At 37.9% G+C, this 12,913-nt stretch overlaps 1 protein-coding gene across 6 annotated transcripts in view; it reads right to left on the bottom strand.

Moving 5' to 3' along the window:
- The window catches only part of MCTP1 (multiple C2 and transmembrane domain containing 1), a 228,381-nt gene extending 216,074 nt beyond the window's left edge, over positions 1-12,307 (bottom strand). For 3 of the 6 annotated variants that reach the window (XM_021380048.1, XM_021380050.1, XM_021380049.1), the window contains exon 1: positions 12,159-12,307. In XM_021380048.1, the coding sequence (XP_021235723.1) occupies positions 12,159-12,263 (105 nt within the window). In that variant the 5' untranslated portion in view covers positions 12,264-12,307. Of the gene's footprint in view, positions 1-12,131 lie in introns of all 6 variants that reach the window. The other 3 variants (XM_021380054.1, XM_021380053.1, XM_021380051.1) reach the window with 3 other exon arrangements.

Genomic DNA, 12,913 nt, shown 5'->3' with positions numbered 1-12,913 from the left:
AGCCACTGAAAGGGAGCTGGGGGTCCTGGTCAACAGCAAGTTGAACATGTGAGGCAGCAGTGTGCCCTGGAGACCAAAGGGCCAACAGTACCCTGGGGTGTGCCAGGCCCAGAGCTGCCACTGGGCAAGGAGAGGGGCTGTCCCCTCTGCTCTATGCTGTGCGGCCTCACCTCCAGCACTGCCTGCAGGTTGGCTGCCACAGTATAGGAAGGGCTTCAAGCTATTAGAGAGCATCCAAAGGAGGGCAAAGATGAAGAAGGGTCTGGAGGGGAAGACGTGTGAGGAAGAGCTGCAGCCCCTGGGTGTGCTCAGTGCAGAGCAGAGGAGCTGAGGGGAGGCCTCATGGCGGCTGCAGCTTCTCACAGGGAGCGGAGGGCAGCGCTGAGCTCTGCTCTCTGTGACAGCAACAGGGCCCGAGGGAACGGCATGGAGCTGTGTCAGGGGAGGGGCAGGTGGGGGTTAGGGACAGGCTCTGCACCAGAGGGTGGTGGGCATGGAATGGGCTGCCCAGGGCAGTGGGCACAGCCCCAGTGCCAGAGCTGAAGGAGCATTTGAATAGTGCTCTCAGACACAGGGTTTGAAATTTGGGTGGTGCTGGACAGAGGCGGGGGTTGTATGCGATGATTCTCATGGTCTCATCACCTCAGGATATTTTGTGATTCTACAAATTTGCCTCTTCATTTCAGAAAACTCTGCTTTTCTAGGTAGCCTCGGTTCAGCTACTGATGTCAAAAGTGCAGCACTATCATTTTAAACTCGTGATTGAGTCTCAGATCCTGAAATTCTTTCCTCATTTAAAACAAACGGCAGCTGACAAAAATTGAAGCATAAGATCTAAAACTGTCAGAAAAACCTCCATCTCAGCTACCTTATTTCTATCTGTAATGCAGCAAAAGATGTACTAAATTAAGTAGAGCTTTTTTCTACGGTAAGTTTACAGCAGTTTTGAAATAACAGTAAGTAATATTTTATTGTCAGGGAGCAATGGAGACAGAGTCTCAAGTTAGCTTTCAAAAAAGAAAATCAATGCATTTATTTTGTAATAGCTGTAATTTAAGAGCATGATCCCACAAATACATAGCAACTCTTAGAATAAAACATTAGAGGGCAATGGTGTAAAAATCACATATTCTAAGAAAACAGCATAACATGATGATACTGTATAAAGTTTTGTCTAATGAAGGAAAGCCAGAGCTCAAAAATGCATCTTCATTGACTCCTTTAGTGAAGATGACACATACACCATGGATTTATCTGTCTCACAGCTGTGAAGTTCTAGTAATGTTACTATTAGCCTATAAAACCCTACAGCATCTTAGTTTAGGCATTTCAAGAAGCCTGTGTATATTTTTAATAAGCCCTATCAGTTCAATTCCCTTGATTTTTATGCAGACCTTCTGTCAGTAATTGCTGCTCTCCTGCCTTTCAGCTAATTATCTTCTTACCCCCCCCCCCCAAAACGGAGTTTGGAAAGGCATAATCTCCTGCAACACAAGTTTTGTTGCTGAATAGGAAATGCCCTTTGACAAAAGTTATTAGCATTGTATGGTGAAGCAACCCTTTTAGTCAGGTTGAATTCTACACTTGAGGAACTGTAGAAAGGTTACTGTTCAGTATCCCCCATTTTCAGCACCTGTTAAATGGTGCACTTACTTTTTTCTCAGGAAACCTCTGACAAGAAAACAAGTGTAAATAAGACTGGGAAACTGTGAACACAAAAACTAATTTTACTAGGGAAATTCTTGAGGGGTGTTTTTATTTGGACTCATCAAGCACTAGATCCAAAATAGATTCAAGGCAGACTCTTCTTGGGAGTAACAGGAAGGGCACTATATAACTTCATAACTATCTTGCAATTAAGAATACTAAAAAAAAAGTAATACTCACGCTTAACTAAGCCAAAAATTACTAGTCCAGAAAAGTCTGAAAAATCAGGATAGCTGAATACAAGTTTTCACACTTGTATTTTGACAGTCATAGCACAGACACATTCTTTAATACATCGTCCAAAATACTTGCATTTAATTCTAGATTCAGACTGTTCTATGCTGAAATGCCTAACACCTGTAATCTAATTAGTGGGCAACAAGCATATTGATAATTTATTCATTTTTAAAAAGCTTCTAGGGATACAGAAATCCACAAGAACATGTAAGAACTTTTCATACAAAACAGGAAAAAATAGCACTATATTACATGTAGCAACTGGCTATCCCAAAAGCTCAGCATAAGAAGAAAACTGATTAAGGGCAAAACACCAACATATACTACATGACATGAGTCAGCCAGTACTCAGCAGAGCTGAACTCTGAAACTGTTTAAGGTTAATTGTATACATTTCTATACACAGGAAGTAAAATGGTTCCCAAGTCCTGTGTCCTTCAAGACTTTTTCTTCCTCAATCACAGAATTATATCTGACATTTCAGTCTATTCATTTCAAAACCCTTCAAAGACTCTCCTTTTAAGTACATGATATGAAAAATTAACATTCTTGCTTGTACAAGTTAGGCTCCCAGACTGCATTGTCTCTGAAATGAACTAACTGGGGACAGACAAGAGTCCACTGTATGAGTCTGGAGACTCTTTATCAAATATTCAGTTAACCTATTTCCTGAGAGAATGTGAAATGTATGTTAGTGCATTACCTCTCTGCTATTTTTTTTTTTTTATGTACCACTCGCTTTTTTTTATATACATGATACCTTTGTTTATGAACAAAGTTTATATAGATAGATATATATACATATATATAAATATAAATACATATACATTTTAAAGATGATTTAATGTGAGCTTGACAAACATACCATAATTTAAGAACAGTTACTGTAACTGCTTAATGAGTTGTTCTAAACAGGGAAGGGGTAGGGTTTGTTATTTTCAGTTCTTTGCTCCAGAGGCATAAAATTTAACTAAATGCAAGTTGAATAGCTACAGCCCCAAAAGTGCAGAAATACTGTCCACAACAGAGAGGTAGATTACAGAACACCAGATGCAGCTCAGATATTCAGAATTTCTTAAACTGTATTAACTCACAACAAGTATAAGATGGGTCAAAAGACAGAAAGTCTATTACATCTGCATACATTTCAGAGCAAAGGAAATTAAGAAGATTAACTGATTTTGGAATTAAGGTGCTTCAAGAAAATTTTAGGTAATTATAATTTTCAGATTTGTATGAAATTGCAGTGGCATAAACCAAGAGTTGAAATATGCTGTAGTACAGTTCTAATTTCTCAACAAATACTATGAAAATGTAGGACCAATTGCTTTTAGTTTTGAGAAATTGCAAAAATACCCGTGGACCCAGACGACTGGAAGATTTCCTCACCTAAGCAAAGGCAGTTATGACAAACCCTATGAAATCGTCCAACACTAAGAGTATCAGAGGAACTGTATAAAAATTATGCATCAAATTTTAAAGATGGTAGACACTGGAAGAGATCAGACAATGGATGTTCCAGGAACAAAGATTTTTCCTGTCGGCATCCCTTTCAAAGAGATTCACAATGGATGATGCCACTCCTGAGAAAAGCTGAATGTCTCCACAGTCCTTTAGTTTCTATTCATAGACAGGGGCACAGAGAAGGGAAATACTCAGTAGGAGATAATGTTAAATGCACTTATTGTAATGAAATCATTTTGATTATGAATCCCCAGCTGCATCCAAAAACACACCTTCTGCATGCCAGTAAAAATTCCAACTCAAACAAAAATTCAGGCATGGCACACCATGCCTGGAACACCAAGATGTTCCCACCGAGATGGCCCACCGAGAGTAAAGCAGAAAAAAGAGGTCACCTTTCAAGAATAAAGATTGAGTTTTCTGGCCTATTTTTATTTTGCTTTTACCTGTTCCTATTATTAACTATTTATCTTTACAAAATAAAAACTGATTCTGTAGGATGTTAGCCTGGCATTCAGTTATGGAGTGACTGGTAAGGTTCCTTAGGTATAGCTGCCATATAATAAAATCTTCATATTCAGTTCATATTCTCTTCCCCAGAAAAACAGATACAGACATACTGGTGAGAGTCCAATGAAGGGCTACTGATATTCAAGGAACTGGAGCATTTCTCCTGCTAGTGGAAGTCTGAGAGAGCTGGGATGTTCAGCCTGTAGAAAAGGAGGCTCAAGGGGATCTCACCCATGTTCATAAATATATGAAGGGGGGTGCAAAGAGGGCAGAGCCAGCATTTCAAGGGTTTAAATTCACCTACAGTTGTAGAACAGCAGCAGAAATAGGAGACAGAAACAGTATCTCATTTCTCAGGTAGATTCCTAGTTCCTCAGTGTGGTATGGTTAAAAGTCTTATTCAAAGGACTGCATTCAGAAGGTACCTGACAGCACCCTGTCTTACTTCTATTACTCTCAGGTGCTCTACATGTCACGTGGTTACATCTTCTCTAATGTGTAATACCTTCACTTCTGTGTTACATATTCAATTTCAAATTGCTCTTTCCCTCAGTCCTTTGTTTTGCCAAGACGTGGACGCTTTAAATCCAACCCTACTTGTAATCACGTCCTTACTAAAGGCATGTTTTTCCCCAGTTCAGGATGCCTGTGTATAGGAATATGTGAACACAAATTGTAAACAAATTCATTAATGACTGCATGAAATCTGTTCTTTTATACTGCAGTTCTGAGAGGTTCTGAACACAGGCAGAAACCTGTGATACTCCAATGCCAAAAGCCCTGTGTGAGCTGAGTGCCTCTCACACTAAATAATGAAAATTTAAAAGGAGAAGAATGTATTTGATAAAGTTCTTACACCTGTGAATGCACTATGTCAGACACTGCTGTACATAATTATTCTGTCTACTGTACAGAAGCTCCTTTGCTTTAAAGTACTTCTGATTTCAGTTTAAATGATATGATTAAATTCTGACTGCTCACTTAAGTAAGGTGCAGATCAATCAAAAGTGCCATATTTGCATGAACAAAAAAAAAAGAAAAAGCAATGCAAGTGTTTCTCTACTGCATACAAATTCTTTTTGAAAATCTCAGAAAAAATAGGATGCAAATAAGGACAATAAAACTTTTTAAAAAGAATGTCAAAAAAAAATTCCTTAGTCATATTGCATGCTTTCTAGAGAGGAATGCCCTTACAAACAATATAATATGCATTTCATGAAATAAAAGATCAAGTGAGTGTAGTCTGACTGCATAAGTTTCATGGCATAACCATAAGAAAAGAAAAAAAATATATATCAAAAAAAGGGCTATTTTCAGGTTTCCACATTTCTTCACTTACCCCCCCAGATTTCAGAGCCTTATAAAATCACTCATTCTGAATGTTCTATAGCACTGTAACCTACTAGCCTGCCACCGTGTCCATCGGATTGTTTGGACAAAACAGACCCTTCCGAGGTGCAAAGAGTCTGCTATGCACCTGGAGAAGTTGTTCTCAAAGCTAATCATCCTAGTAAGTTCAAAAATAGTTTTCTAGATATTACATAACAAGATCTAAAGGCAGGGAGCTCTGTCTTTACCAATTGACTGACATGCTTAGATTTATGTAATGTTGCATAAAGAAGCCAGATACTATCTCTGTTTCCCTCTCTCAGCACTAGCAGACTTTCAGGGAAAAATCTACTGAGGAGATCGTCTTTGCTCTACTAAGGTACACCTGTTTTCCACCTCCTTTTAGGTAAGCTAAGCATATAAAACTTTAAGATTTACTCTGGCATTTTCTTCAGCCTGCAAAACATTTTTATACTCAAGGCTCTATTTCTCAATGTCTTCTTAAAAACATAGATGCTGCATGCAATATTCTAATGTCCTTCTCAGCCATACCTTGCTCAGAAGTAAAATCAGCTCTCCCTGCAGTCATGATTTTATAAATCTCAGTGTCACTTCAGCTCCTTTTGCTGACATGTTACATTAGGCATTCTGGCTGAACTGCTTGCTAGCTAGGACCTGTAGATCCCTTTTATAATTTCTCTTTTCCAGGGTACTATTCCGCTCTCCTAGAGATGAGATCTGCATTCCTTAACTCCCAGTGTACAGGCAAAGGCCAATTTTGACTGCATTTAGAAAGTGGCATTGGAGTTTTTTTCGAGGCTACGTATAAAGTCACTCCAAGTACAATCTGTACCTTTCTGTACCTACCTGCTGCCCGTTTTATTAACAGCAAATGTGTTTACTTTTAGATCATTTAATACAGTGTTGAAAAGCCTTCAATGGAATGTCCTCAAAACCTTCAGCTGAAATATTTCTGTTCAATGACTGTTTTTAACATGAGTTTTAACGATACCACACAGCAAAAAATTTTAGATGTAATTGTGAAGTATTAGATCAGCTCCTTGTAATGTTGTCACAGATATGAAAGACAAAGGTTAAATTTATATCTTAAACCTCCCACCGCAGCACAGGATCACTAGCATCCAAAGAAAGGTAACACTGCTATGAACCTGTCAACCTGGGCCTTCTGCTGATAGCGCTTCACCAAGCTGATCCAGAGCTGTTTCCATTTGCCACGTGCACACTCTCAAGTGCAGTATGTGGCATTGCAAGGTACATCCTGATGCAGCAGATATAAAAGGAGAGAACTGAATCTTGCATTTTAAAATTAAGATTTCAATGACATTTTCAATAGATGTCCAAGGTATAAGCATTAATCATCCCTTTCTTTACATGCTTCAAACAAAAGTACTAGATCTATGTCAACAGAAGCATCAGTTACAGACTGCCTACCGTATTTGAATATACAAAGCTAGTAATATGAAGCCACTAAGTTTCTTTCACTGTCATTTGAATAACACATGCCAAGAGAACTGCAAGTCAACTCTTGGCCTTTGTCAGCATCAATTCTTGTATAGACATTTATTTAACAATTTACAATTTTGTGTGTTTCAGCAATCACTAGAAAATATAAGCTAAGGCCAGCCAGTTTCTGTTCCCAAACAAAAATATTATGTCACACTACTTTGCAAACCTTGTATTAGTTACGATCAGTAACGAGAAAATATTCTTAACAGAAAATTTTAAAGGCCATTAATATCAATTTATGAACTCCTACATGCTGCAGGCATTTTGATGTATTCAAAGAAAAGTTCATTGCAGCTCTTCACATACAGTTGCCTTGCCCAATAAGTACTTTTCATAATTCAAACAACTAAAAGTAACATTTTTCAAGACATCACCCTGCTATGAATTATTCAATTTATAGCCCCCATCCACACCAGTAAAGGTGAGCAATGTTGGGCACTGACCTACAACAGCTACCCCATGGGGTAGCGTGTGTTCTGCATGAAATGTGATTGGCTACCATAAGCACAGATTTTTATTTTTTATATGTACATAATAAAAACACAAAAATTGCAATAATAAAATGCCCTGTCCTGCTCAAATGAGCCGAAGAAAGATAGCCTAGAAACACTAAAATACTGAAAAATGTCAGTTTGACACACAAAAGGTAAGTTCAGTCTTAAATAAATATGTGCCTCCAGAACATCTTGTAGAATACGTGGCTGTTAAATCCTAGAATTGTTTCTGGGATTAATACCATCTCACCTCATCTCCAGCCACACCATTTTCAAAGACATTCAATATACTGATAATGACAACATAAATGGGAAACCTGTATCAGAATATATGGGAGGACAGCAATACCGCATGACCCAAAGAAAAGCCAGACATGAATGAGAAAAAGGCGTTAAGATTGAAAGAGCGTTCTTAGTCTGCCAACAGAAAGCTGGGATTCACGCAAGATTTGCTCAGAAAATACAGCAGCCCGTGACTGGGCCATCCACAAGACCACGGACGCTGCAGTGATAAAATACCATCAACCAACCAGAAAATGAGTTCAAAACCAAAAATAGCTGACCACAGAAATCAATCTAAATCAACAAACTACATGATCCATATAGACAAGTTCATGTTCACTAACAAGTAATGCTGGTTATAATGCATTTCTAAAAAAATTCAGTAATTTAGGTCTTCCTGTAGAAATGTAAGACAAAGCATAGCATTTGTAAGAACCTAAAATGTGAAACAGTTGCTGAATTGCACTTGCAAGAAAATGTGCTTGTTGAATAAGCATAAACGTAGAAGAAAACTTGCTACTAAATTTTAAGGACCAGTTGATTTTCATCTATTCCTTCACGTACTTTTAAATAGCTCAGAAGATCTTTCTGTACACTTTTAGGAACGGTATGAATTTATCTAGTAGTCCATTCAGATTTGATAATTCAAGAATCGCTTTGTAGACAGGTTTCTTTTTTTCAGACATAACCACTTCCATTTTTAAGAAAGAAATAAGGAACAAAGAAGAAAATGTCAGCATTTATACCCAGAAAACTTTAAATCCCATGACTATAGTTCCTCTTAACTTTACAAGGCACTCAACTGCACGTGCAGCTAGCTGGCACTGGTTAGGAGGCACACACTACCTATCAGTCACTTCAGATTTCAGTGGATTAGGGAACATTTTCTGTCATCTGCTTACCATTGGTAACGAAAGAGAAAGGCGTTTACAACAGTAAGAATGAATTACTAATACTTATGGCAGTACTGCTACAATATGACTATTCTGGAACTATAGAAGTAAAAAGCATTGTCACTCACTTATAAAACACCAATGTAACTGCCATTTAAAATACATAATAATAACAACAAAACAAACAGAACAAATGAACAAAAAAGAACCATCACAAGAGCACTCCCTTTCTAGAAAGAGAGGATGACAGTGACTCAGAAGAGAGCAGACTGAAATTCCAGTGGCAGCAGCGTACTCTTCTAGAGGACTTACAGCTGAAGTTTAGAGAATAATATTAGTATTTGGTTCCTCATCAGCCAGAAAAAAATAGTCAATTTACTTGTGCCTTCACAGAAAAGCACATTCGAAATATTTTCAAGAACTACAGCTATAACGTAGCAAATGAGCTTTTCTCTTTTGAAAAGTAATTGAAAGTACTTCATTTTAGTAATGATAATCTTTAAGTGACAGGTAATAAAGAAGAGCTATCTCTAATTGCTTATAGAACTATTTTCTCTTAAAGACTTCTAGTGAGTTTAATTAAACATATAATTAGGACAAAGAAGCTAACTAATAGCTTCTTTTGGAATGATTATGTAAGCTATGCAGTTAAATACAGCTGAGACAACAAGTTTATTCACATGTATAAGCTTTTCAACAGACCCAGAGATCTCTGTAAAACATCTCTTATGTTCTACAAGAGAGAAAAGAGGCAGCTGAAAAAACTCTCCCCCACTACTACTATTATATCCTGCCCACAGAGCAAGATACTTGCCAAGTAGAAAAATGAGTTTGTTTGCTGGATTAAAATACACAGAATCAAAGAATCATAGGGGTTGAAGGGACCTCTGGAGAACATCTAGTCCAATCCCCTGCTAAAGCACTTTCCCTACAGCAGGTTGTACAGGTAGACATCCAGATGAGTCTTGAAGAGTTTTGATTTTGACAAATGAAGATCTGGTTTAAAACCTGCCTACTTAATATAGTTCCTCCTTATCAGATCCACTTCTGAAAGTCATCAAGCTGACCTCTACTACCTGTCTCTTGTTTAACATACGGAGGCAACAGGAAAAAAAATTCTATTTGCTCTGTCTTGTTTCTGTAAGCTAATGCCCTTACAGGACCAGGGCTAAACAGATGCAGTATGCTCATGAAACACTGTCATGTACATTACACAGCAGCATCACCAATCTCTGCAACATTGCATAAAGTAGAGGAGAACGACGGGATCTTTCAGTGCTCTCATGGCATCATCAATGGCACATGTTCTTCTTCATCGGTTCCATGATAAAGACTTTCCACTGCTGATTTCACAAAATAAATTTGGCTTTAGAGTTTGACAGTGGTGCAGAAAATACCAAATAAAAACAAGGAAAGCAACACAGAGAAGATAGGGGAATTTAAAGTAGAATCCTCCAATTTCATATAACTAGAGAGCAGTCAAACTTCAGGCTTCTGCTCTGACAGGGAAGTACACAGATGAAGGCCCATCTGGAAAGGCCAGGCATCTCTCAAAGAATAAATCTAAACTTAAGCACAGTAAGTTGCCTAGCTGCCAAGATTGCGTGCTATGAATGTACACCTAAGTCCATTAATGAACACATTACAGTCTGCTTCACTGCAGCAAAAACTTTTAACAATTCTTAGTAAGCATATCAAAATAAAAAGGTAATTGAAATGGAGTCCCTCTCTACAAGAAATGAGGTATTGTAATCATCCACTGTCACTAATCACCAGAAGGTCTGGGAAGGGAGACTAAGAAGTACTTCATTTAGAGATACTGGCAACTTCTAGCTTGTGAGAAAAGTCTGTAAGGTTTATGTATCAGAGTTGTACAAACTGCAGAATCACTGTGAACAAAGAATATTCCTTTTCCAACCAATAGACTTTTTTGATTAATTCTTAGAACCTGGCAAAATATTTGTGCAATTTTTTTTCCAGTTGGCAGCATTCTTGACACCTGAAGATGTATGTGACAGTGGCATTGAAATAACTAATACATCAAATAATCAATTTGTCATCTCAGTAAAGAATATATTTAGAAAGTCAAATAACCTCCTGACTATACCTTTAGCGTACTACAAGAGCAATGTTATAAACATAAACTAATGGACAGCACCTGGAATTGATCTGCTATCAGAAACCAATTTTGTGATATACCAGATTATTTAGAAATCACAAACACCCACATGCACATACAGATTTTTGTGGTATTCTTGCACTTAAAAAATTCTCTCTCTCTTCCTTTCTAAAACTGAGTATCAGTGTTTCTTTAGAATTCCTCTCATAAATAACTTCTATTGAAGAAATATTTTAAAAGCTTTTATGCCACCACTGCATTAATCTTAAATAAAGAGAAGTACCTTAACTGCTGCATAAAAGTCTGAAAACGTCCCAATTGTTATACATAAATCTGAAAATACATGCTGCACATTTAAACACATGCACTTTTTGAAAATTAATACTCGCTGGAGGATGTTGGAGTTGGAGTTTATGTTTAATATAAGTTACTTGTAAAATAAGTTTACAAATACAAATTCAAAATTTCTCTGAAGCAGCATAGGCATAAGAATATCTGCTTTCAGAAAATGAGCATAGAAAAATTAGGGATATTCACTGAAATTTGCTATTTCCATTATTTATATGTTCAGCAGAGATTTGGAATGCAGCTACTGGGTTTGGGATATTCAGGACAAAAAATACTTCTGGGAGTGAATAAACAAAGGCCTGCTCCTGTTTGGCATCAGAATACAAATTCTTGCAATCTTCCCTCACACCCTTAAAGTTATGTAATCACTGAAGACATTTTTTTTTATGATTCGCCTGAGGTCCAAATCAGAAATTAAACTTCTGCTGTGGTTAACCTGCCTCATTTAAATACAGATGATAATTTCCAGACTATTCCACTCCAGACAACTTATGTAGTAATTTTTTCCTGAACTGCATATTGGATGATGATAAACTGCAGAGTTCAGTGTTTATTATTATTTAAACAAGAAGCTACAGTTTTGCAAAAGCGGAATAAAGTCTCCTAATCTTGTTCTCAACACCTTGCAGGTGTGCTCTGCCTTTCAGCAGCTGCAGCTAGCTGAGATTTAACACAAATTAGCTTTAAAGAAGGTAGTTCAAAAACGCAGCTGAATTTAGACTCAGCTAAACAGATGAGTTTAAACAGTTTAAACAGCCAAGGAAACCTGCAGAAATTCTCATGGTGGTTAGGTCCTCACTGGTGAAATTACAGTATATGACAGAGAAATAGGTGGTTAATTATTAACTCATCACTAGCACTATGACATTGACAGGCAAGGCATAGTATTACCCACAGAAACAGAAACAGGCAGATATAGCTTGCTCAGAAGATTTTGGGGAGTGCACGAAGGCTCCCAGCACACAGATCTGCACTCTGCCAGCACAGCCCCATCACCTGTTCACAGAAGAACCTCACTGTTAGTGGAACCTGTACAAACAAAATCAGTTTATCACCTCACTGCAAAAGTGCACGATAGAACACTGAAAGGCTAAAAAAGACCTGAAACACCAAGCAGAGGAGTTACTAAACTGAATTAGTTTACATAAACATTTGAAAAGCAATATTCTGCGAGGCAGGACAGCTCACACAGGCTCTATCAGAAGCACATCACACAGTTACCTTGCTGTACCTATTCAGAGCACTTACTCCTCTTAGCAAGACAGTTTTCTTCACACATTTTCGCAGAGGACTGCAGACACCTATGGAACCACACGTGTTCATCCCCCTTTGTAACACAGCTGCTCCCTTCATGAGCTGGTTCCTTCCATGGTCAGAGCTGCAGCCAGGAGAAGGCTTTTTATATTGCAGGCAGGACAAAACAAGGAGATTAGCTGGTGCCTGCAGAATCAGAATTTACAAACACACACCCAGCACTGTTTGGACAGTGTTTTTTCCTGAGAGCAGAACAAAATCTGCCATTTGTGATCTGTGCAGTGATGTGACTTCTTGATAAGTTCTGGCTTCCCAGCATCAGCTGTGACCTTCACATATGCTCAGCTTGGCAAGCAAGTTCTGCAGCCCACCTAGGAGACAGAGCCTGGAACTCTCGTCACACCACTGGTGCAGAGCTCCAGCAATTCTTCATTCCAGCACCATTAGCTTTTAGTTTTTAGTGCATCTAAAACATATATAATATAAAATAGTTTAATTAAAAAAAAAAGTAACACAGTGACATCCTTGAAAAATCTCTTCATAAGAAAGCAGATACTCCATATTTTGGTTGCATTTCCATTTCTCCCAGCAGACAAAAAAAAAAAAGGAAAATTGTAACTGCAGTGTTTGTATGATGCAAAAATTTTTACTTCCTGAACAGTTCACTAAAATCCAAAGATGCAGACAAAAATGAACTTTGGCAAATACAGTTGTGATTTTCTGAAAAAGAAATCCACCTTGTCACGGGC

Source organism: Numida meleagris, chromosome Z, assembly GCF_002078875.1.
Source record: "Numida meleagris isolate 19003 breed g44 Domestic line chromosome Z, NumMel1.0, whole genome shotgun sequence".
Lineage (NCBI taxonomy): Eukaryota > Metazoa > Chordata > Aves > Galliformes > Numididae > Numida > Numida meleagris.
Note: the sequence above shows the minus strand (reverse complement) of the source record. Positions and strands in the feature narration are given on the sequence as shown.